Source organism: Macrotis lagotis, chromosome X, assembly GCF_037893015.1.
Source record: "Macrotis lagotis isolate mMagLag1 chromosome X, bilby.v1.9.chrom.fasta, whole genome shotgun sequence".
In the NCBI taxonomy this organism is placed as follows: domain Eukaryota; kingdom Metazoa; phylum Chordata; class Mammalia; order Peramelemorphia; family Peramelidae; genus Macrotis; species Macrotis lagotis.
Genome location: NC_133666.1, coordinates 459,884,489 through 459,909,742, shown reverse-complemented (window position 1 = coordinate 459,909,742; position 25,254 = coordinate 459,884,489). Strand labels below are relative to the sequence as shown.

General features: G+C 35.1%; 1 protein-coding gene across 2 annotated transcripts in view; it reads left to right on the top strand.

Annotated features, from left to right (window-relative positions):
- MYOM1 (myomesin 1) overlaps positions 1-25,254 on the top strand; it is a 171,374-nt gene that overhangs the window by 17,273 nt on the left and 128,847 nt on the right. For both annotated transcript variants that reach the window (XM_074202601.1, XM_074202602.1), the window contains exons 3-6: positions 4,940-5,080; positions 11,158-11,371; positions 11,810-11,967; positions 23,584-23,676. In XM_074202601.1, the coding sequence (XP_074058702.1) occupies positions 4,940-5,080; positions 11,158-11,371; positions 11,810-11,967; positions 23,584-23,676 (606 nt within the window). The remainder of the gene's footprint in view (positions 1-4,939; positions 5,081-11,157; positions 11,372-11,809; positions 11,968-23,583; positions 23,677-25,254) is intronic.

Genomic DNA, 25,254 nt, shown 5'->3' with positions numbered 1-25,254 from the left:
GCAATCATCTTCTGATGACTGGATGAGTTCCTGCTTCAGCTTCTGCTAGGTTGGACCCTAAAGTTTACTCTTTGATCTTAAGAGCATTAGACTTGGACTGTGTATAAAACCCAGTATTGATTCAGATTCCCAGACTCCTGAAGGCTCACCCTCTTCATCTTTCCAAACCCACAATTTTGGAGCCTCTAGATTAATCTCCGTCACCTAAAATTGAGGCTACAAAATTCAACATTTAGGATCACATATTCATATTGCTAGCCAGAGCCATAGGTCTTTCCATTTACAGCAGAGCTTCTCACTATCAGTGAAGATATCAAACCAAGACAAAAGAGCCAAAGAGAGAAAATGCAGTCAAAGAGAAATTGACTGAAGTTCTGGTATCTACTGGCTATCTGAAGGCTCCTCCTGTTTCAGCTAATTGAAAAACTAGAACCAGTTAAAAAACTAGAACCAGTAATAGAATCACTCTACAAGTTCCAAGGCACTTCTATTACACATTATCATATCTTTCCCAAAAGTAAATCCCTTAGTGTCCTCCATTTGGAAAGACTCCAATAAAGGTGCTCTTTGCTTTTGCCAATCACCACTACCTTGATGAGATAACTGTAGAGCTCTGAGCTTAAGTGGATTTCCTAAGGTCAAGGAACTGGAAAGGGAAGATCCTCAACTATACCCATAGCCTGGGAGGCTTTCTACAACTTTCTAATCTGCAAAAGGGGATGACAATAGCATTAACTCACATATTTCTTGTGAGGATAAAATGAAATAAGGTATATTAAAGTCTTTGCAAACCTTGAAGCTATGTAAACACTAGCCATTACTTCTACTACCACTACCACTAATTATTATTATTATTATTATTATTATTATTACCATTACCAATATCATTACCAGTACTACTACTACTACTACTACTACTACTACTACTACTACTACTACTACTACTTGACTGATTATAATTACTAAATAGAATTCCTAGGAAATTTCAACAAATATGAATTAGTTAATACTTATTAAGCTGCTGTTTGCCCTTCATTCTTTTTTCAGTTTTTGCAAAGCAATAGGGTTAAGTGGCTTGCCCAAGGCCACACAGTTAGGTAATTATTAAGTGTCTTGAGGCCGGATTTGAACTCAGGTACTCCTGACTCCAGGGCTGGTTGTCTATCTGCTGCGCCTCCCCTTGTCCTTCATTCTTGAAGAGAACCATGACATAGAGATGTGATACCATGACAGGCAAGTGAATGAAATGTAAGTAAGGGAGGGCTGTGCAAAGTTACCAGCCTCACTTCCTCCTCTGAAGTTATCTGACTCTTTTGGCCAGATATGGATCAGGATGACTAGAGTTGGCCCTGGATACAGTGGGAGAGCTTGATCTTTTTAATCTAGAGTCTTAACAGGTCTCAGTTTGATTTGAGCAATGCCCATTAAAAGAAAAGAAGAAAGGAAGGAAAATAAGAAGGAAATACAAAACACTGTAAGATAAGAGTCTAAATATAAGTACACAGTTTAAGTTACATTCATTTTTGTCTTGAAGTTATGTACAAAAGAGAGGTATAAGCAGTGTTAAGAGAAGGAAAAATTTTCTTCTCCCAGGAAGGATCAAGAGAGACACTATGACGTATTAGCCAAATTTTCCCTTTGATTGCTCCTGGCATAGTATGTCCCAGGCAGGACATGATCATAACAGGTTAAACAAACATGTGCATGCCAACTATGGAATTTATGCTGTAGGAAATAACCCCATAAGTAGTATGATAGTGCAGAAAATATTTCTATATATCTAATATATATATTCACACAATATCCACACATAATATTCACATATATACACATGCTTGCCCATATGCTTGTATGAGCACATACATAAACATGCATGTGTGCCGAGTCAGAAGCATGCAGTACACTTACAATCCCCAATGCCCCTATCCTATATTCAGTCCTTAGAGTCATATTGTCTCTGACAACTAAAACTCAGAAGGGATAAAGATGGGGGGGGCTTAAATGGGACTGAAATAACATTGCATAAAACCTTTTTAAAAATTAAATATCCACCTGAGTTCAAATCCGGTCTCAGACACTTAATAATTACCTAGCTGTGTGGCCTTGGGCAAGCCACTTAACCCCATTGCCTTGCAAAAAAAAATTAAATATCCCATTTAAAATTTGAATGAATCATTTCATCAAAAGTTTATAATGAGACATATCCTTCCTGTGTAGAGCTTATTATCAGCCTCAATGTGTGTTTGTGTGTGTATGTATATATGTTTGTTTATGTGTAGATAGGAAATATCAGCACATAATTATAAGAATATAACCATAATGACACTGAGGTATAACCAAAACATTCTAAGAAGATCAAGGAAGAAGAGAAAATTTTGATCAGGGACTGATTTCAGAGAATTGTTATTCCAGGATTAGGGAATAGCATAAACAAAGACAAGGAGACAGGAGAATGGAAGTATAATAAGTAACTGAGCTTGGTTAAAGTATGAAAGAAAAAGTGTTAAGAGATGATGAGTCTGGAAAATTAGTACAGTACTAGATTGTGAAATATTGATAATGAGTTTGGACTTTAAGAAACCAACAGAGTTTTTTTTAAAGAAGTGGGCATAATCAGATTTATATGTGTATAAATGTGTGAATTATTTGTGATTTCTTCAATATAGGGAACACCTGACTTAGTAGATTATAGGATCATAGCTTCAGAGCTGGAAGGGACCTTAGTCTCTCATTTTAGTGTTGAGGAACTGAAGATAAGTGCTAAAACCTCAATCAATAGAGATTACTTTAACTTACTCAGTCATACCCAATAAGCATTGGAGATGGATTCTTGTTCAAAGTGAAGCATTCATTCCACTATGTCATATTGCCACTATAGACTTTATCCTAGCAAGATTATTGCCTATTAAACATTTTCTCATGGGTTTGCTATTAGTGCTACAGACCCAATTATCCAAAATTTAACATATTATCTTTCCCCCAAATCTACTTTTCTTTTGATTTCTTAACATCTATCAATGGCACCATCACTCACCCAATCACAAGTGGCATTACCTTTGACTTTTCCCTAACCTCCTGTCACATCTGTTCTCTCTCCTCTTTATTTGCACTGCAAGCATTCTCTTAGATCTTCATTATTAGAAATAATTTCATCATATAGATTCTACTTTAAAGACCTTTAATACCTGGAAAAGCATTCTAATTTCCATGTTTGGATTAACAAATGGGTAACTTTAAGTGTCTTCTGCCTCCAGTAACAGAATAAAAAGCTTATTTCCACTACAAAATACGTATTTTTACCACTTCACACCCATAAAATTGCTGATAACTCTATCTACAGGAGTAAATTAAATTGAGTTTCTTTGTCAAACCATCTACCCTTGCATCACTGGTGAGGACAATGTGGGGGGCTAAAGCCATTCATCAAAGAAGGAGTTGTGTTCTATGAGCATAGCAGAATTATAATAGCTTGAAGGAAAAGTGAGATTTGAAAATTTAGAGACATTTCCTTTCCGAGTGGTCATATGAACTATTGTGCCTGACCTGTGGTAGAGCTTTCTGGGCTCCTATTGATCTGATCAAAGTCAGACACTATGAACATTGACCCAGATATTAAGATGTTATTTTGGTTCTCTGAGCACAAAGGAAAAACAACAATTTACAGATTCAATTAAACAAAAACCAGTTGAGTGCTTTGTATTTAATAGACATCTAGGGAGATGTAAAGAGAACTTTCTCTCCAGTCTTTTCCTTATCTCTACACCCAAATCCATCCTATTATCACTTCCAGATTTATCTTTCTACTTTGTAAATATCACTGTTCAGGGATCCTCTTGTTTACACTGAACAACCAACATACCAATATTTCTGGAAAAGACGCTCAATCTATACCAAGCACTGTGTAGGTGTCAGCTATACAAAAACCAGATTTGCACAAAATAAACATTTTGGGGACTATATCTACGATTCCAGCAGTACAGGGACTTCCCATTGAGGAAACTCCCTCTTACCAATACAAATTGGTGCCTCCTCATTAACTTAATATAGTCTTAGAAAGTGACCTGGGGCATGGAGAGGTTCAATGGCTTGTCCAGAGTTATACGACCAGGATGTGTCATAGGCGAAATAGGAACCCAGGTCTTCCTGACCTGATTCTATCTACAACATGAATATGGCCTCTCACAAAATACATTTATGGTAGAAGAGCTGTGGGAATTAGGAAAAACCTTCATTTAGAAGATGGAACCTGAGGAGAGTTTTGAAGAAAAGAAGGAATTCTACTAGAGTACAAGCTCAGTGAAAGCAGCAATATACTTTATTCTTTGGTTCTCCCAAAGTGTCTGCTATATTCAAAGCATTAAATTGATGTTAATTAAATTGAATTTCTTTGTCAAAACATCTACCCTGTATTACTGGTTAGGATAACAAGAAAACCTAAAGCCATATAAATTAATGCAATCTGGACTGGAATATAGAGTCTTTTGCTTAAAAAGGAAAAATATTCATGGGGGGGCACAGAGAAAGTGAGAGAAAATTTGGAACTCAAAAAGTTTACAAAAAGAATTTTAAATTATTTTTACATTAAATGGGAAAGATAAAATGCTAAATTAAAAAAGAAACATAATGAACATTGACTATGCCAGCAATAAGCAAAAGGAATTACTATAAAGGCCTGTTTTTTTAAACCTTCAAATCTGCTTCTAGGATATTCTCTTATTGACTTTTAAAAATCTAAATCCTTTCTTCATATGCACATGGAAACTATTTTCAGTTCCTTCTGTATGTGCCAACATTTAAAGGACTCTGGATTGGAAAGAACATTATTCAAGATCCAAGATCCTATGAAATGTTTTACAGGTTAAACCTCACCTTTTTTTCTGTGTGTTCTGAACATATCTTCCTATAATGTTAGAATCTAACCTCAGGGGTTTTATTTCAGACTTACAGATTCTACTCTAATGTTAGAAGATTATTCTTCCAAGTTGAGTCCCCAAACAAAAAGGGCCAAAAAGAGCTTCGCCTCTGGAGAGGAGAAAGAAATTCAATCAAAAGACTATGTGGTACCTATCTTCTCAGGGCGGTATGTATGCTTTCTCTTTTTGGTATTATCAATATTGTTGTGACACTGTACTTATCCTTGCAGAATGAGATCAGTTACATCATTATCTCAGGTTTCCAGGGATATCTCTGAGGCGATGGGAGTGTCCTTCTCCAGATGCTACCAACTCAGATTCCCTGTTCTGGCATGCTCTTGATTTCTGATTGTCAATGATCAGCATCCCAGCTCTACCAATCAATCAACATTGATTAGCCTTTACAGAAGAATATCTACCAAGAACAAACATGGCAAGCACACACACACACACACACACACACACACACACACACAAACACACACACACACACACACACACACACCACCACCACCACCTCCCCCCCCACACACACACACACTCACAAGGCTTAGGGATACACTCTCCTCAAATTACCCTGGTCCTTATAGTGTGAGGTCCAAACCCAAAGAAATTTCTAACTAGAGTTTTATCCCATCAAGTTTCTCTCTAAATGTGACACAGCTGCTTAATGAATCTGTCTCAGCTACTGTTAGACTGTGTCCCAAAGGTCTCTCCTTAGGCTCATTACTGATGTACTAGGTTAACTCTCAAACCCAGCATGAGGACTTCTGGTGAGTAGTCATCCTAATATTTGGAAACTGGTAGGGTCACAACTGTCTCCAAAAACCTTGACCTAAAAGTGAGAAAGACATGTGTTAAAGAGAGCCTGATGCCTCTCTTCATTTACACCAGAGACTTCCAGAATGTCAGTCTGAACTAGACAGAAGACCCCTAGGAAAGAGAAATGGCCTGAGGAAGAACCTCACTTTGACTTTCTGGTGTCCTTTGAATACATCCCAGTTCTGGTTCCACAACCAAGCAAAAGTCTATCTCTTTAACTCATGATTAGATGACCAGAATCAGTTCAGAATGTCTGCTCATGCTCAAAATGGGGGAACAGGGCCTTTCCAGTACATGTCGATTTAGCCTTTCTTGAAGGAGTACTCCAGTCTCTTCCACACGGAGATTGCATCAACTAAGAAAATTGCACATCTTTACTAGATCTTCCCCCTCCTATTCCCCCCCCTTCCACCAGTGCATTATTTTTGTACTCAGAGATTATAAGGATAGGGAAGGTTATAAGAGGAAGAGAAAAGTTAAGAAGACCTTCCTAAAATTTGCTATAGTGGAAAATTATACTAACTAAAGAACCAGAGAACCTGAGTTCAAAAACCACCTCTAATGCTGTGACCTTAGACTACCCACTCATCTCCATAGGCCTCATTTCCTTATCTTTAAAAAAGAGATCTGATAATAAATGGTCTAGCTCTAGGTCTATAATACTATGAACTTGAACTTATATTGTTAACAGGTTCTTATTTTCTTTCATTTTATATATATATATGTATATATATATATATATATATATATATATATATATATAAAACCTCTTCTTTTTGTTTGTTTTCTGTTTTTATGCTTACTAGTTATTTTGATTACAGCATCCTTCACAGGAGCAAAAATCAAGAAAATTAATTTTTTTAAAAAACATTTTTAAGGGGCAGCTAGGTGGCACAGTGAATAGAGCACTGGTCCTGGAGTCAGGAGGACCTGGGTTTAATTTCAACCTCAGACACTTAATAAATTACCTAGCTGTGTGATCTTGGACAAGTCACAACCCCATTGCCTTGACAAAACAAAACAAAACAAAATAAAAAAAATATTTTAAAACTTGTCATGAAGGGACTTTAAGAGCTTTTTCTGAAACTAGTCATCTTAGAGGACGGAGCAGTCATATGGAAGAATATTTTAAAAAACAGCATTTTTCCTATGGAATTTTTTAGAACTTGGAAGTATAGCATGCTTGAAATGATATAGATCTAACTATGAAAAAATAGGAGAAAGGAATATTTAAGTAAAATACTAAATAAAATGAGAATGGAAAGGGTCAACTGTCATGCCATTATTAGTTATTATTTATTAGGAAGAAAAAAGACAGCAAACAAAATCTAATAGTTTCATAGACTTTTATCGTAGAAAAATTTACTACATCATTTAACCTTAGCATCAAAGGCTTGGGTTTTGATGGAAAACAAATTATTTCCTTTAATTTCATGAATACAAAGAACAAACAGGAGAAACAGATCAACTTCCGTGTAGTGTTCATTACTTTTGTGGTAATTTTCATTTGAACTCTAATAGTCTTCTAAGGAAGCTTGAAAGGAACTTGACCGAGAAACCGAGATCAAGGGCTAAAGGAGCCCTCATGTCCTTTCCTATTTGTTTTTCTTTGCTGGGCCAATGATTCATGATCTTAAGGTGGCTGACCAAATGTCATCCTCTCGGGCCAAATGACATCAAGAAATGTCATGGAAAAGAGCCTGGATGAAAGTCAGTAGGAACTCTTTTCCGACCCTGATTTGTACTTCTGTTGTTCTTTCCTGCTCTGACTGGGGGCTACTTTTTGAAGTGTTCCACTGTCTAATGGAACTCTGCCTGGGGTGGACTCAAGGGAATAAATAAAATCCTTTCCTTTGCTTCCTTCTGTGTAAGATGCTATTTTTAGCTTATTTTCCCAACTCTGCTTTTTTTTAAATTAACTTTTTTAGGTAAACAGTCACAATTCTTTCTCTAAATATGTTACTGACTACTTTTGCTTCTTCACTAATTCAATAGAAGTTCATATTTAACAGAACTTCATATAAGCTAAATAAATATGAATTTAATATGAGTTGTGTTTTATTATACCTCTCCCTTTCCAAAAAAAGGCTTGAATTTTTCCTCTTCATTTCATTTTTTCTATCTTTGTAAACCATCAGCAGCAGTCTTTAAAAGTAAAAAAATTGCCTACATTTGTAATTGTATTTAATGATAATGTCTCACAATAAAGCTCCCAAATGTCTTACATTAAGTCTCCTTTCCTTGGCACACCCCATTTAAAAAAATATGGAAAAGGAGACTTCAGGATTGATTTTCTAAGCAATATGTGTTTAGTTAGGCAAAATCCAAAAAAGTGATCATGCAAGAGATTTTTCTGTTGTTTTTTTTATGTTCAACCATGGAATAAAATGGGTTAAATCCTTTAATTTCTGTTTGATAATTCAATAAAGCATACCACGAAGTCCATCAAAGTTTTAACAGTCTAAAAATGCTCTAAAATCTTCTCTAAAAGGTCTTATGCAATTTTATTGTTCTTTAAAAAAAAGCATTTCTTTTGAGGAGAGTTGGTTTTCTTCTTTCTCTCCTTATTTCAAACTTTCCTTTGAGGGCAATGTGCCTTTCTTGGCAGCTAGATGATATGTTTAACTACAATCTCAGGTACTAGTTGTGTGACCCTGGCCAAATCACTTAATCTTTAATTCCCTACTTTTTCTCATCTCTAAAATTGGACAATAACAGAATTTATATAGCAGCCTTGTTGTGAGGATGAAAAGAGATACTGTGCCTTACACAATATCTGATAAATAACAAGCACTATAGAAATGTTACACAGTGCCTGATACACAACAAGCACTATAAAAATGTTAATAATTACTAACACACATCAAGCAAACACCTATTGAGATAATTCCCAAAGGGTAGAATAATAAAAAACAGTAATAACAGCAACAAATATTTCATTTTCACAAGAATCTTGAAAGGTATGTAATAATTTTAATTTCCATTATATGGTTGAGGAAACTAAGGCAGTCTTCCATAGAATAAACCAGGCAAATTTCCACAATGTCAATAGCCTGGGTTTCCAGCAACAATAACTACTTTCCACTTTCTTTTCTCTCTGATTTTCTACAAAAAATCAGAATCATGGAATGCTAGATTTGTAAAGGATTATAGGGCATGTTAAATTCAGTTTCCTATTTTGCAGATGATACAAATGAAGAGGAAAGAAAGGAAGTTTCTGGCATATATAGGTTCTTAAGGAATGCTGGTTAACTGGTTGCCTGAGGAGATTCAGTGAATCAGTTGTAGAGGTGGATGAGAACTAAGGGAAAATCCACAAAATATATCTTTTGAATTTCATAAGACATAAGGTCCATCATTGTCATAATTTAGGTTTGTTAAATTCTAAGAGAGAGAAGAAAAACTGGCTCTCTCTCTTCAACATTCAACCATACATGCATATACCTATCTTATAGAATAAGCTGTAAAGCGTGTATAAATACAATTTCTTTATGTTCTCTGTTCATGGTGCTAATCATCTCTCAGAAGGGAATTAGAAAGCAACTATTAGTCATCCACTATAATAAAGTAGAAGAAATTAGAAATTCTGAACTTTTTAGTGTAACTAAAATTGGCTGTATCCTGTCTAGAAGAAACACCCAAGGAAGTTGCAGAGAAGAGACTGAAAAAGATTCTAAATATATAGCTTTTTAATTTTAAAAATAATTTTGAGACAGTCATGATTAATATGAATAATGAATCCTTTGAAATGATTGTATTATTTGAATTTGTGGTGTATATTTCTATTGGACTGAAACCAAAACTATATTTATTTTACATGCAGTTAATTATAACTTCAAATAATGTGAATTCAAATAATGCAACTGCTTAATAGGATCCATTGTTCATGATAATAGGGATACAGTTTTATAAAATGCAGATTGTATAGGGTCAGTGTTTTTTTTATAGAACTTTGCTTTCTCCTCTTTTATTCCACAGCCATCAACCAACAATATTGTTGACGATATTAGAAATGAAATTGCTATCAGTAAATTGAATAATTTGGCGGCAGATCTTTTTTTCTAAATATATTCATTAAAAAATTGTTGTTGATGCTTTGGGGCTTTTATATCATGATCATTCTCGCTTGGAGGTCTGGTCTATTCAACCATCCCTAATGGAAAACAGTTTAGCAAAAGAAACTAAACTGTAACCCTATCCAACAATTAAGGCAATGTTTTGCCCCCACAGTTTCCTACTTTGCTGGGACTAAGGCAGTATTATCAATTTGACACATTCAGTGCCCTCTAGTGGGGAGTGTTTGATGAACAGCTTTTAAGGACATGAAGGACGATGACTGCACAAGAATATTTGTCTAAGAAAATAGAAATTTTTTTAATGTCTTGATAATCTAGGAACATTATTCGATTTCCCCTCCAAGAGACAGATCCATAATCACCTGCAAACTTTTACTGTCTAGTCTCCATAACTAAGTCTGGCTATTATAGAGCTGATCAGCTTCCCAAACAAGAAATAAATTAATTCAACAGTTGTTAAGTTGAAGATGGCTATACATTCATTGTTTCATAGAACTGAATGGAGTCTCATAATAGATTTATTTAGCATAAAGTTTGTAACTCATTTTCCTATGTAATTGCTCTGAATATTGAACCAGCTTGTTTTTAAGAATCCACTTCTCAAACTATGGATTAAGAGGTTAGATTTCAAACTGATTGTAAATTTGCTAACAATAATAATAGTGATTATTTACAAATGCTATATCATTTAAGCTTCACAACAACTCTGGGAGGTAAGGACTATTATTATCTTCATTTTACAGATGAAGAAATTGAGGCAAATAAATTTAGTAGGTAGTAAGTAGAAGCTAGTAATCTGAGGTCAGAGTTGAATGCAATTCTTCCTGACTCTGGGTACAGAATTTGATCCACTTCACCAGCGAGTTGTCTAATTGCAATATTCTTGAAGATATGGGTGTAAATAAAATTATATTTAAACAAAGTTAGGAAGCATAGTTTTTACCAAAAGTGATTGGTATATGGGTAGTTAGAACAGTGGATAGAACTCAAAGTCATGGAGATATGAGTTCAAATCCAGTATCAGGTACTTGTTAGCTATGCCTCAGCAAATCATTTAATCCTAATTTCCTCAGTTTCTCATTTGTAAAATGAGTTGGAGAAGGAAACGGTAAGACATTTCAGTATCTTTGTAAAGAAAACCTCAAATGGAATAACAAAGACTCAGATCTGAATAACAGCAAAAGTGTATTCCTTTGAAAGATGAAAAATCTTTGTATAATGTGAATAAAAATCTCTTTATGTATTTTGTGAATGAATACCACTGTGTGGAATTGGGTACATTGGGCAAAAAATGGGGATTTGGTTGCCCATTCATTCAACTTGTATTTTTTTTATTTGAATTTTAGCCAAGTAAATGTCAATGGAATTACTGATACAGAAGAGGAAAGAATTAAAGAAGCTGCTGCCTATGTTGCCAGGAGAAATCTTTTGGCCACTGGTGAAGGCATCACCACCACCAAGCAGTCCATGGTATCTTCACAGCAGGAGGAGCTTTTTGAAAAGAAGTCTAGGAAAGTGGCCATCCGGGAGAAGGCAGAGCGCTTGACCCTGAAAAAAACAGTAAGAGCAGACAAATAGGTCACGCTGCCAAAGGGAACATGCATGCAATATGTTTTAGATACAAGATTTCCTTCAAGTGCTAAAATTCATCAAACTCTGAGGGGGTTAAGAGAAGCAGAAGTATAGACAAAATAGAAAATTAAAGGGGACAAGTTAAATATTTCTCAACCTCATGTGAAACTGATACATTTTAAAGAGCCTTAAGAAATCTGTTTAAGGAAGGGAGCATCCCTTGCTTTAGTTTAGGGTTAAGAAAATCTTAATGAGCTTTAAAGGTCACATAAAAACCGTTTGCCAAAGCTACAAAACTCATCAAGAACAATTATAATCTTTTAAAAGCAAAAACCCCAGAAGTTTAAAATTGTGCTTTATTCATCATTTTTTAGGGAGATAGAATATTTTGATTTTGGAATCGTTTTATTAACATGTTTTTTTCAGTTAGAAGAAACTGAGGAATTTCATAGAAAGTTGAATGAAGATAGTCTCCTCCATGCTCCTGAATTTGTCATCAAGCCTCGTTCCCACACTGTCTGGGAGAAACAGAATGTCAGATTACACTGCTCTGTGTCTGGCTGGCCAGAACCACGGCTCACATGGTAGGTTATACCTTTATAAGAATTATTGATAGAAGCGATATACATGACTTCTAATTTAACAATATATATGGACTCGATTTGGACTACCAATGTGTAAAAATTAATGAAGACAGTTTCTAGTTTGAAGGATTATCAGGAGGGATTATGATGCTGGACTATGTACCATATGCAAGAGAAGAGATTGTGTTTAAGATGACATTATTATTTCCACATCTTGCAAACAGTATTGAAAGTTATTGAAAACCTCTCAAATAAAATAAAAATCTATAACCACAGTCATACCAAGAGAGAACTTGAGAACTCTAATCAAATCTAACACATAATCATTTTGACTAGAAGCAATGCTCTATTGTTTTTCCTTTTTTAAAAAAATGTACATTTTTAAAAAAGATAACTCTCCATGCCTACTCCTGTGTTCCATCTCTGACCCCATCTAATACCTTCTCAAAAGTACCAGAAAATAATGCAGTTTGAAAATATCACTCATTAAAGGGGCCAGCAAAAAGGGGCCCACAAAAGTGTTCTATAGTTGCCTAGTGTCTTTCTGAGCCCTAGATTGCAAACTGACCTATAACAGACACTGGGGCTCTGGCCACATAAAGCAGGCCCTGGAAAGAATTAAGTCAATTTAAAAAGAAACCTTTTCTTTTTAATCCTTTGACACCAGTGACATGTGTGTGTTGTGTGTGATGTTTCTTTTATCCTCACACGTGATGTGGAGAGCAATGCATGCTGAAAGAATAAACAATATATGAAAGTGAATATTAACCCGTGAAATTTCTTCCTTTCTATTGTATCAACACTTTAGACCGCTATTAATGAAGATAGATGAAATCATTCATTTTTTTCTTTAGTTTTTTCAAGTTTACTTCTCAAGGAACAATTTGTTATCATATATTCAAACACAGACATATATATATATATACATATGCAAATTCATTTGTGAAAGTATATATATAAAATTGTAATATACAGTTACATATAAATATAATTATAAACCATTTCACTAGCCTCATGAGCTTGAAACCCAGTCTGTTATCAATTATCAAGGCAAATAACAGTGAGTTCAATCAGAAAATAGATATTTAGTGATATCATCTACTGAGGGCAAAAGATTTTTTCCAATCATCAGACTTAAGTTAATAAAAGGCCCTAGTTATGTTTAGGAACAAATTCTCACAATGTCTCATCCTTCTCCATTGCGGTAGCCAAGTGCACAATCAAAACAATTTCCATTTCCCATTTAAAGAGTAGTTGTTCAGTTTGCTTGGTATAGATTATAGTAATTTCCTGGTTGTTGGATGTTGAGTTTTTCCCAGTTTTTTTCCCAGTTTCTCCCAGATTAGGGGAGAAGAGGTGTCACTGATTGATTGATTTAGGTTGATTGATTGGTTCTTGTCCTTCATTATTGAAGACCAAAACAACAACATTGTGGCAGAGACAAGTTACAGTGTGTCCAACTGTGGCTGATTAGACCAATAAGAGTTCAAGAATACTCTACTACAGGTCGGGCACCAATAGTCCACATGAACACTTGGGGCTTACACATCTCATCTTTTTTTTGAGATGATTTGTAGTCAAAGAAGAGAGAGAGAGAGAGAGAGAGAGAGAGAGAGAGAGAGAGAGAGAGAGAGAGAGAGAGAGAATTTAAGTTCTTACTAAGTCTCCCAGTGCTATTCAGTCCTTAACATTTTTAATCTTTCTCATTAAAAAGTCATGAGAACATGACTTTTGGCAAATTTTTGTCTCAAAAATGATTGATTGCTAGCAAAACTCTTCCCTCTTCCATAATATACAGCACCACAAAAGACTTCACTATATCAGTAAGAGGAGTATTTGGAGTCCCTTATAGAGAGATGGATTTACTGCATATTATCCTACATGTTTTCACACTTGTTGGAACTAGTACTAATTTGCTATGCCCCAAATGATCTTTGTAATTTGAACATACATTTTGTCAAAGATGATATATTACTAATGGTTATTCCTCTAATGGAATTATATATATATTATATATATATATATATATAATATATATATATATATATATTTGCAATACCAGTTATATTTGAGTTTGAGTTTGGGCAAATGTGATAATTGTCTTGGAGAAAACAATAAGAAATAATGAAGACTGACCTCCCAAAATTACATTTAGATTCCATGCAGATTGCCTGTTAAAAATCAAAATTAGTTCAAGGAGAGGTGGAAATCTAGAAACTGCAAAGAACAAAACTGCCTGACACACATATTCATGATAGAATTAGCAATAAGAATATTAGTCCTTGATTTTTAAACCTTCACTTTGGGATTTGTTGTGTTAAATGTGGCTCATGTCCTTCAAACAATTCAATTAAACATTTATTTATTACCTATTAGGTTCAAGGCTTTGTATACTAAATTGTCTCTGAGGAAATAAAGGTGAAAAACCATAATGTACTTTTGCTATAATAGGGAGGGGCAAGAGGTACAAAATTTGTGTATAAAATATACATAAATGGATATAATGATAAAAGCTAGTATTTAATACTGTGCTTTCATTTTTTCCTCACTGTCCCAAGAGGTGGGTTCTATTATGTCCATTTTACAGATGAGAAACCTGAGGTTAAGTGGGGTAAGACACTGAATTGAGGTGTTTCTTACTCCAAATCCAGAACTCTATCCACTCTGTCATCTAGCTACCTAGCTGTATTGATATAGGGTAATAGCAATACTAAAACAACCCAGGTCTTGTAGGAGCACAAATTCCCTTGCAACAACCCCATGAGATAGGCAGACCAAGAATTATTGTTCTAATTTTAAAGGTGAGAAAATTGTCTCAGAGAGTTAAAGAGTATGATCAAAAATCACACAGTTAGTGTTAAGACAAGTATCTGAACCTATCTCTCTTGACTTTTAAAGCTTATTCTTTGGGTGGTAGAAGAAAAAGAGGAATAAAGATCAAATAACTCTTAAAAAAAATAGAGCTATTTCTAGATTGGGCACTAGGAAAGAATCTTAGAAAAGGTAGTTCCCATTTTGGTCCTTAAAAGTAGGATTTCAACTAATGAGGAAGGAGCATCTTCCAGGCCTTTTGGAATATGCTAAGGTAATAGTGTTCAGTTTAAAAATACACATTTTCAGTTTTGCTAAAAGGTAGAGTATAAAAAAGGAGTCATATGAATAAGATTAAGAAAGTCAGAGGTAAAATTTCAATGGGTCTTGACTGCCAGAGTAAAAGGTTATTTTATCCCATAGATAAAAGGGAACCATTGAAGATTCTTGAGCAGGAGACTGACATAGTGGACATGTTTTAGGAAGTTTAATTTGGCAGCTGCATAGTAAAAAATCTCTCTGTGGAGGTAGCAAATTTCTTCACCATGACTCCTCAATATATCCCCAGAGCATGATAGAATTAAGCACCAAGCTAAGCAAAACCTGCTATGAAATTTTCCCTTGAGTTAGGATGATAGATAAAACTTTCATAGTTCTTACCTACTTAAATGAAAATTTCATGGAAAACTAAAATTAAGAACCAGTTGTCAATAGAACAAGTAACTAAATAGTATTGTAGATAGTGTCAATAAATCTAAAAGAAACTTTTCCCTCTGATTAAACCAAAATATGAATTATCTCCTGAAACATAATTGAGAATTGAGTATAGTATTTAACTAGATAAAGTATAGTTCCAAATTCCCTGGATTCTCTGGAATGGGATATCTAGATTTCTGGACTATGAACTTTTCAGGAAGTATAAAAATGACCTAAATAATTTTCATTCGGGTATAATAATGTATTTTTCAGTAAAATGTCATTTTTCCCTACATTAGCTAAGGAAACTTAGAGTTTATAATTAAGAGAAAATTTTTCTTTTTTTGTTTACCCCTTTTAAATATTACTATCTTTTAAATAAGAAAAATCACCAAATGTAAGCTTAACTAACAGGCACATATGAATTTCAGAGTCTGAAATCAGGAAGTCCTGACTTAAAAGTAAGCCCCAAATTTGGCCTCAGATATTTATTAGCTATGTGACCATGAATAAGTCACTTTACTTTAGTTTACCTAAGTAATCTCAATTGTAAAATAGGAATGAAATAGTATCCACCACCCAAGGTTGTTGTGAGAACCTAATGAAATAATATTTGCAAAACACTGGCACTTAATAAAAGGTTTGTTTCCTTTCTGATTGACACAGCAACCCAATCTATCAAAATAACTACATTCTGCACAAGTCATCTCTGACTTGTCCATCCAGAGGAGAGATGAATACAATCTTCTGTTCTCAGAAACCAAGATTGTTCAATGCAATTAAACTTAACGAAGTATGTTCCTGGATCTTGGGGGTATCTATTTTTAGAGATAGAAGGGAACTTAGAGACCATATAGTACAACTTCCTTATTTTGCAAATAAGGAAACAGAACCAATAAATCTCATATTCATCTAAGTGATAAAAGAGACACGATTTAAACTCAGGCCATATAATTTCAAATGCATTGTTTTTCTAAAGAAAGCCTGCTTGCCTTGGAATTAGCATCTCAACAATAAGCCTCATGGGCAGAAGTATCTAAAAATGTTATTATACTTAGGTAAAATATTTCCTTTTGCCGGGGTGCTGCTGTTCCTCTTAAATTCTACCACCAGCTTCTGATATCTTTTGACTGACAATGAAAATATAAAGGGATGAAGGAAATAAAGACATCACCCTTCACAGACTGGAGGTGGCTAAAGAGAGTACTGATCTTATCATCAATAGACTTAAGTTCAAATCCTGCTACTGAAGATTGCTGTTGGCATTACCTGGGGCAAGTCACTTAATTTCTGCCTGGACTTCAGTTCCCTCATCTATAAAATTAGGGAGCTGGATTAGACAAGTCTGAAATGCCTTTCAGATAGAGGTTTATAAACCTAAATGAGATGGATGTACCAGTTCAGTAATGAATCACAGAATTCTAGTCTGAGATGGAAGAGACCTTAGCAGTCTCTCTTTTGATCCAACTGTGTAATTTTAAAGATGAAGAAATAAGGATTTCAGAGGTCAAGTGACTTGCCCAAGATTTTGTCATTCGGTTCTCAACAAAAATAATTGACAATAGCAACTCATTTTTATAGCATTTTAGGTCTTTAAAACATTTTTTAGTATACCAAGATGCTGTGGATAGAGTACCAACCCTGGAGTCAGGAGGACCTGAATTCAAATCCAGCCTCAGACACTTAATAATTTACCGAGCTGTGTGAACTTGGGCATGTCATTTAAACCCAATGCCTTGCAAAAATAAAAAAAAAAAAGCTTTACTTTTAGCATCCTTAAGAGCCAAGAACAGATTCTATTATTTCTATCATACAATGAAGAGACTGAGATTCAGAGGGAGTATGTGACTTTCCAGAGATAAACAGCTGGTGCTGTTCTATTTATCTATTTGGGGAGGGGGCAGAACAGAACTTGAATTTCCAGTCCAGTGGACTCTGCAACACCATGCTTCTATCTAGTGCTCCTGTATACATAATATTTTGCTGAAGCTATTTCTGGTCCTAATCACTTAACACCACCAAATTCTCTTCTTAAGCACGTGAAACTTGGATTGTTAGCCTTCCTAAATAGAGTGTTTTACAGTTTCCACTAGGCATCATTGGAATTCTAGCATCCCCATGGTCTTAGCAGATGGCCTGGCTGTAGAGCATTTGTTTTTCTGCCAGTCATCCATTTGGCCATCATATCTATTTCAATCAGGTCCAGCACTTACCCTAGAATTGCTAAATGAAACTGATAAGATTATTCCTCAAGAGCAGATGGCAGGTACAATTGATTAGAATGCAAAAAGTATTCCTTTCAGAATAATCAAATATGTCTTGTTAAGTATCCGTGTGTTCTGGGTACTCCACAAATTGCTAAACCTATGTGGTTCTCTTCCTGACTGCAAAAATCTGAGAGTGGGTGCAAATGCAACACCAATGTCAACAAAAATTAAGAGGAGCTTTATTTTAATGTAGGAATATTTTCTTCTCTCTGGACCCCAATTTCCTAAATCTGTAAAAGGGGGGAAGAGAATGAGATGATCTCATTCAATTCTCATATTCTTCTTGTTGTTATTGTTATTCAGACATTTTAGTTGTGTCTGACTCTTCATGACCTCATTTGGTGTTTTCTTGGCAAAGAATGGTTTGACATTTCCTTCTCCAGCTCATTTTACAGATGAGGAAACTGAGGCAAATAGGGTAAAGTGACTTACTCAGGGACACATAGAGAGTAAGCGTCTGAGGCTGGATCTGAACAAAGATCTTCCTGACTCCAGTCCAGGGCTCTCTATTCACAGTACCATCTAGATGACATAATGCTAAAAGTTTTTGCTAATAAAGAAAAAATGTTATTAATTATACCTAAAAAAAAGCACATTATTGCCAAACCTAATCAGGTTCCTGGGCTTGCAGAGCTGAATAATTTTTACATGGAAACTCTTGATTGCACTATATAAGTAATGACACATTTCCTCACCATGATGCTTATTGGTAGTACTGGATGGGATTAATTAAAATGTATAAATACATGCATGGGGACTCTTTAAGTCATTTCTTTCTCTTTCCAAATATGAGGGTGGTTCCTATTAACTCCTAGGCAATGGAAAATAGGAATGGAAAGGAAGTTGATGTCAAATCCTGCTAATGACACAATCTATGATTATGTACCTATTACAAAAATATCAATCTTTGGGAAAGAATATTTTCATTGGGAAAAATTCTATCCTACTGGAGTTGGAAATCATCATCATTATATTTCTTTACTATAATAAAGTCATTTACTATATTGTCCAATTCTGTCACACCAGTGAAACAATTATTTTAAAATAAGATTATAGGCAATTACTTACATTTTAAAATAACTTCCCCCAAATAGATGTTTTGACATTCTTCTTAGATCATTGCTATTCATTTAGTACCAAAATATATTTTAGTATGACATGTATCCCCCCAGAAAATTAGGACTTGTCAGTAACACCCCACTCAAACATAAGAACAAAATTAGTTCATGAGTTTAATGACAAGAAGCAATCAAATTGGGGGAACAGGGGAATTTCAACATCTATTAAATTGAGTTGAAAGATAGTTTACCTGGCATTTTCTGATGATAGAAAAAAAATGTAGAATTTTATTCTCTGGATCACATTTTTCAGTGCCTAGAAGCTTTTATTTAGTTATCAGGGTTAGCCTACCTTGTTCCTCCCTGGGCAAATCACTTCTGTTCCTCAGTTTCCTCATTTGTAACATGAAAGAACTGAACTAGATGGCTGCCTATGCTTCTAATTCCAAGAAAAATATGAATTAGGTCCAAAAAGACATTTCTCTAAGTTATGAAAAATTCAGTTATGGACTCCATTTAGAAATCCTTATGCTAATTCATTACAGCTATCTTATAGACAATAGATAAAACAAACATGGAGGACTTCGAACATGAGGGATCCGAGGATATTTAAGACACTTTTGGCATATAAAACCAGAATGGGGGGGGGAGATAGCTAGGTGGCACAATGAAAAGAGCACTGGCTCTGGAGTCAGGAGTACCCAAGTTCAAATTTGATCTCAGATACTTAATAGTTACCTAGCTTTCACACAGCAAGGACTTGGACAAGTCACTTAACCCCATTGCATTGCAAAAAAAAACACACAACAATCCCCCCAAAAATCAGAATGGCCATTTATTTTCCAACATTAGCTGATGACTAGGCTGGCTTAGAATTTCACTTTCCAGAAATAACAAACTATGGGCTTTATTCTTTCTAATAATAAGTATTGCAGATCATGTAAAAATTCTTCTATTCTTAGCTGAGTAGTCACTAGTTACTTAGGACCTAGACCACCCCCAACCCCACCTCACTCCACCCCAACTTGAATGCCAGGGTTTAACTGCCCTGTAAAATGTTTCCTGACAGATTCCCTATGTGTGAAATTGAATGGTTCACTGATTTCTGCCAGTTTAAAAAATAAAGATTTCTTTCTTGGCAGACAGAATACCTAAGGAGAAGACACCCTTGCTTCATTTATGTGTCTGTGGTTTAAAAAAAAAATCATCTTTTATTCTCCAAGTGATCACAACTGAAAAGGCAGGAACTCCTAGCTGCGGGGATGATATTAAATCATTAAACCAAACAGGAAAGCAAGTCCTTTAGTGAGGGAATGTGAGGAACTAAGAACCTGTCATTAAGCTCAAGCTTCATAGGAGGTTTGCCACCATTTTCAATTGGAAGCCAAGAAGGTCTCACTTGATTATTTGTTCCAGCAACATCTGATTACAGTCCTTCCTGATCTCAAAGGAAACACATTCCATCTCTTGGGAAAAGCTAAAGGCAGCAAACTCCTCTAATGCTTGGGAAATAACCCAGGCCAGTAAGGAGAAGCAATTTTGCTTTTTCTTTTGCATGTTTATTCATGTAATAAGCAGTCTGTTTCTTGTAGAACAGATTTGTCAGGCTTCTGTCTTTCCAGAAATTTTGTAGCTAGCCTTGCTGTTCAGTAATTTTTATTAGGAAATCAAGCAACACATCATGTAGGACTTTAAATTAGATGGAATATATATCAGTAAAATGTATCTTTATTGTAGCAAACCAAAATCTAGAACCTTAAAACTAAATAAATTCTCAGTAAACAGTAAACATACACACATACACACCACCACCACCACACTGAATTTCCAATTATAAGAAAGGAATCAGGAATTAAGCTTAACCCCCCCCCCATAATTTTCAAGGTATGCTATTCAGTTACTTATCCACATCCCCTATGCCATTAATACAATCACAATTCATATTCAGAAGGATGACCCTTAGCCTAGATTAGATCTTTAGCCTTCAAAAATAATCATCTGACCTATAACCATTATCAGTGAGGCAGCAATATGAACTAATTAGATTTAGGAAAGATTTTTCAATAACATAGGTCAAAACCAAACAGTTGTCCTAGTAACCAAAATCCCCATTTCGATGCTAGATTAGATATCACTGTATGTATAATACTACAAATACTAATGCAGTACTTTGGATTAATATAGTCTTTCTTACAGGGAACTGAAAGTATCTTATTCACAATTTATTACTCAGTCTTATAACAACCTCAAGAAGTGGTAGGGAGCACTTGAATTGAACAGATGGTTTCTTTACTGCATTAATGTTTATGTTGGGGCTGGAGGAAGACTTGCTACTTCTTTTGTGATACGCATAAATAAAATTATAGAACAGGAAAGGGGGATTTTTTTTTTAGGTTTTCTTTTTTTTTTTGCAAGGCAATGGGTTTAAGGACTTGCCCAAGACCACACAGCTAGGCAATTATTAAGTGTCTGAGGTCATATTTGAACTCAGGTTCTCCTGACTCCAGGGCCAGTGCTCCATCCACTGCACCACCTAGCCACCCTCTACTGCTCCACCTAGCTGCCCAAGGGGGATCTTTAAAACAATTTTTTTCTATTCTCCTAATGAATAGCAGAGAAAGGTGTGTCTCAGAAAGATGGAATGATTTTTTCAAGGTCATACAGCAAGATGAAAACCCCAGTCTACTCAGGGATCTGCCAGAGCCATCTTGTACTCCTTTGTCCAAGTAGATTGTTGATTTTTTTGTTGATTTTTCAGTGTGAACATTTATACCTTGGAAATGAGCAAATGCTACAAATTAGGGATTGATTTATTGTTTTGTTTATTTAGACTTAAGAAAATAGTGGAGAAAATGTTAATGATGCATATTAAAATTTAACATATACTGTATGTACATTTCTTCCACCAAAAGAGCTGAATGCTAAACATTTATCAGTATACTCTTGCTTTTGATTCCCTCTTTTCATTCTTCTATATTACAAAATCATGACTTTTAGAGTTCTAAGGGAACACTGAGAATCTTTAGTTCAGTCTCCTCATGTTGCAGATGAGGAAACTGAAGCCCAAAGGGAAGAAATTATTTGTTCAATGTAACCAGGTGACCCCTCTGGTGTTGCTCCTTCTCTGTAAGCCTTTCATTTTGTTATCATAATTGCACAATTCCTAAGAACTAAAACACAACAAATTGAGAACCAATGAAATTATAATACAAACATGCATAACTTATGAAGTAACTTATGAATAACATACAAATCACTTAGTTTCAGTATTTGAAAGACAAAAATTATGTGAACAAAATATATAAAAGGAAAACCCTATTCGAAAAGTAACATCACTTATAATTCCAATGTCTAAGAGGAATAATTTAGACCTTAGCCAGAAGATCAGATTTTTAATACCACTGACTTAGCCAGATCATGGCAGCCCCAGTGAAAGAAGACTTTTGTGTTTATTCAGAAGTCTTTTATGTGTTTTATATTATAAAGTCTTCAAAAGCAAAATTCATGCCATGTGTTGGACAACAATCCAAAATTATTAATTAGTAGCTACATCATAGTAGCTATCATTAATCATTATAGATTAATAAGAATATTAAATAACACAATGATCATAAATGATTATAACAAACTTTTTTTGCAATTGGTTCTCAAACTTGTCCAACTTGTTGTGCCATATTTAGGCAGATATGTTGGAATGGTTTGCCATTTCCTGCTCCAACTCATTTTAAAAAAATGAGGAAACTGAGACAAATAGGAGTAAATGACTTGCCCAGGGTCATCAACTATAGCAAGTGCCTGAGGCCAGATTTGAACTGGGGAAGATGAGTTTTCCTGACCCTAGGACTGGCATTCTACCCACTACACCATCTACTGCCCAAAAAACTTATACAGAATAAGTATTTGACAAATTATTTTAATTGCATTCAGATTCATTCCTCAATTAATTCTTTTTGTTTGTTTTTGCAAGGCAGTAGGAGGGTTAAGTGACTTGCCCAAGGTTACACAGCTAGGTAATTATTAAGTATCTGAGGCCGGATTTGAATTCAGGTCCTCCTAACTCCAGGGTCCAAGATCTATCCACTGGTCACCTAGCTGCCCCCTCTTGATTAATTCTTAACAGTAATTTTTTTAAAATATGCAATCATGTTGGCAGAAAGGAAATTTTTATCTTAAACTCAGCCAACAGCAAAATCTCTGTTGTCTTAAGCACAAAAGGTGCTTAATAAATGTTGCTAACTGGCACCTGTCACAACTTCATCATGTGTACACTCGCAATATGATCTCATTTTTTAGATGTAATCTTAATGAGCCAATAAAAGTCCTGTGCATCAAGCAGAAATAAATTTTTTCAAATGAACTATTAACACGGGGCAGTTGGGTGGCACAATGGAGGGAACACTGGACTTGGAATAATCTTCCAAATTTCAAATCTGGCCTCAGATTCTTACTAGCTGTATGACCCTGGGCAAGTCAATTAACCCTGTTTACCTCAGTTTCCTCATTTGTAAAATGAACTGGAGAAGGAAATGGCAAACCATTTCAGTATCTTTGCCAAGAAAACCCCAAATGGGAGTTATCAAGTGTCTGACACAATTGAACAGCAATAAAATTGCTAACTTCTAATTTAAAAATAGATGATATTTTACGCAGAGAGCCCCATCCCCTCTGGGGGTGGAGTTGGAAGAGATTTTTTTTCTTGCAAAGTTCTTCTAAACTTTATCCTTTTGACCATCAAGTGATTCATATTTGAGCATATACTTAATTCCATTTCTGATGTTCCACAGGTACAAAAACCATGTGCCCATTAATGTCCACAATAATCCCGGAAAGTATATTATTGAGAGCCGATATGGAATGCACTATCTGGAGATTAATGCGTAAGGAAATCAAAACTGCTTTTATGTCCTTGAAAAATTACTTAGTGATGTATGTATGTAGATCTGTGTGTGTGTGTGTGTGTGTGTGTGTGTGTGTGTGTGTGTGTGTAGACCAGAGTCAGTGAGAGATGTTTAAAATCAACAAATGTCTGACGATGGTGTACTGTACTGCCTTGTCTGCCTTAACAGTTAGCCGTCTTCTTGCTTTACAGAGGAAGAAATTGAGATCCCAGAGAATATCAGCAATTTTATTCAGTTTCACAAAGTTTATTATGAGGGCTTGACAGCCCTCATACTTTGTTGTGCAGAGTTCTTTGTTCTAATATGTTAAAAAAAATTGTCATTTCATTTTGACTTGGTGATAGGGAAAAAATCTCTTTATTTGAGCTGAAGTTGGATATTAGGTATGTGACCTTACCCACATTTCTTCACCTCTCTGAACCCACTTCTCTGTCTATAAAATGATTGAGCTGTATCTAGTTCCTTATGAGTCTTGTAAATTCTGAGCAGAGCTAGGACAGTGCCCAACATAAGGTTTCAAAACTGTGACTGCTTCCCTCTATCATATTACTTCTTCACCCCCTTAAGAATAGAATGGGGGAGGAAGTTTGAGCTTTTACTAAATTCATGTTTCAGAGTACTTCATTTTTGTTTATGTAAGAGATGAGGGAAAAAATCACACTCTGCAGTACGTGTGTGTGTGTGTGTGTGTGTGTGTGTGTGTGTGTTCATAGTTATTCTTCTTTATGTGTTCCTTGAAGTTTTTATAGAATTTTAGAAAGTTAAAGTTGTAGAAAGTTAGGTCCTTTGAGGACATCTAACCTAAATCCTTCATTTTTGAGAAAAGGAAACCAATGTGTGTATTGCTCAAGGTCACATGATTTATTTCTGGCACTATAGGAACCCATGTTATGTCACTTTGCCTTTTTTTTTTAAAGCAAAAGCATTAACAAGAAAGTTTCTCAATTGTTCTTGTGTAAATTTGGATTTATTCATTATTATCTCTTTGGTCCCAAAATGACTTCATTGCCTCCCCTTGGCCAAAAAAAAAAGCAGTCATGTTTTCCTTGAAAGGTTGACAGATTCTCATTTTCTTAATCATTCAGTACAATCATAAACATGAGAAATTGACTAATATCTGTATATGATCAATGGTAGCATGCAATAAAACATTTCATCTCACCAGTTAGACTTCATTCAATTTCCTCATAAAGAACACAAGGTTATTGCCTCCAAGGTCTTGTCAGCTCTAAGGCAGTGAATGATTCTCTGCTTTCAAGAAAAATGAGACTCAAGACATTTATTAACCCAATGTAAAGTTTGAAATCAGAATTCATTTCATTCTTTTGAAGTTTCTTCCCCCAAGTTCATTCATTGTATTTAAGCAGTTTTAAAAAAGCAACTTGGCATGGGAGATGAAAAGGGCTAGATACAGCCCTGACATTATCAGTTCAGATAAACCCAGAGTCTGGAGATGTCAAAAGAAATTTTGCATGTGGCCAGTCTCTGGAGAGTTGTAGCCCTTTTCTCAGATCAACATGTCTGTATAAGTTGATGAGCTTTAGATGTGGCTCCAAA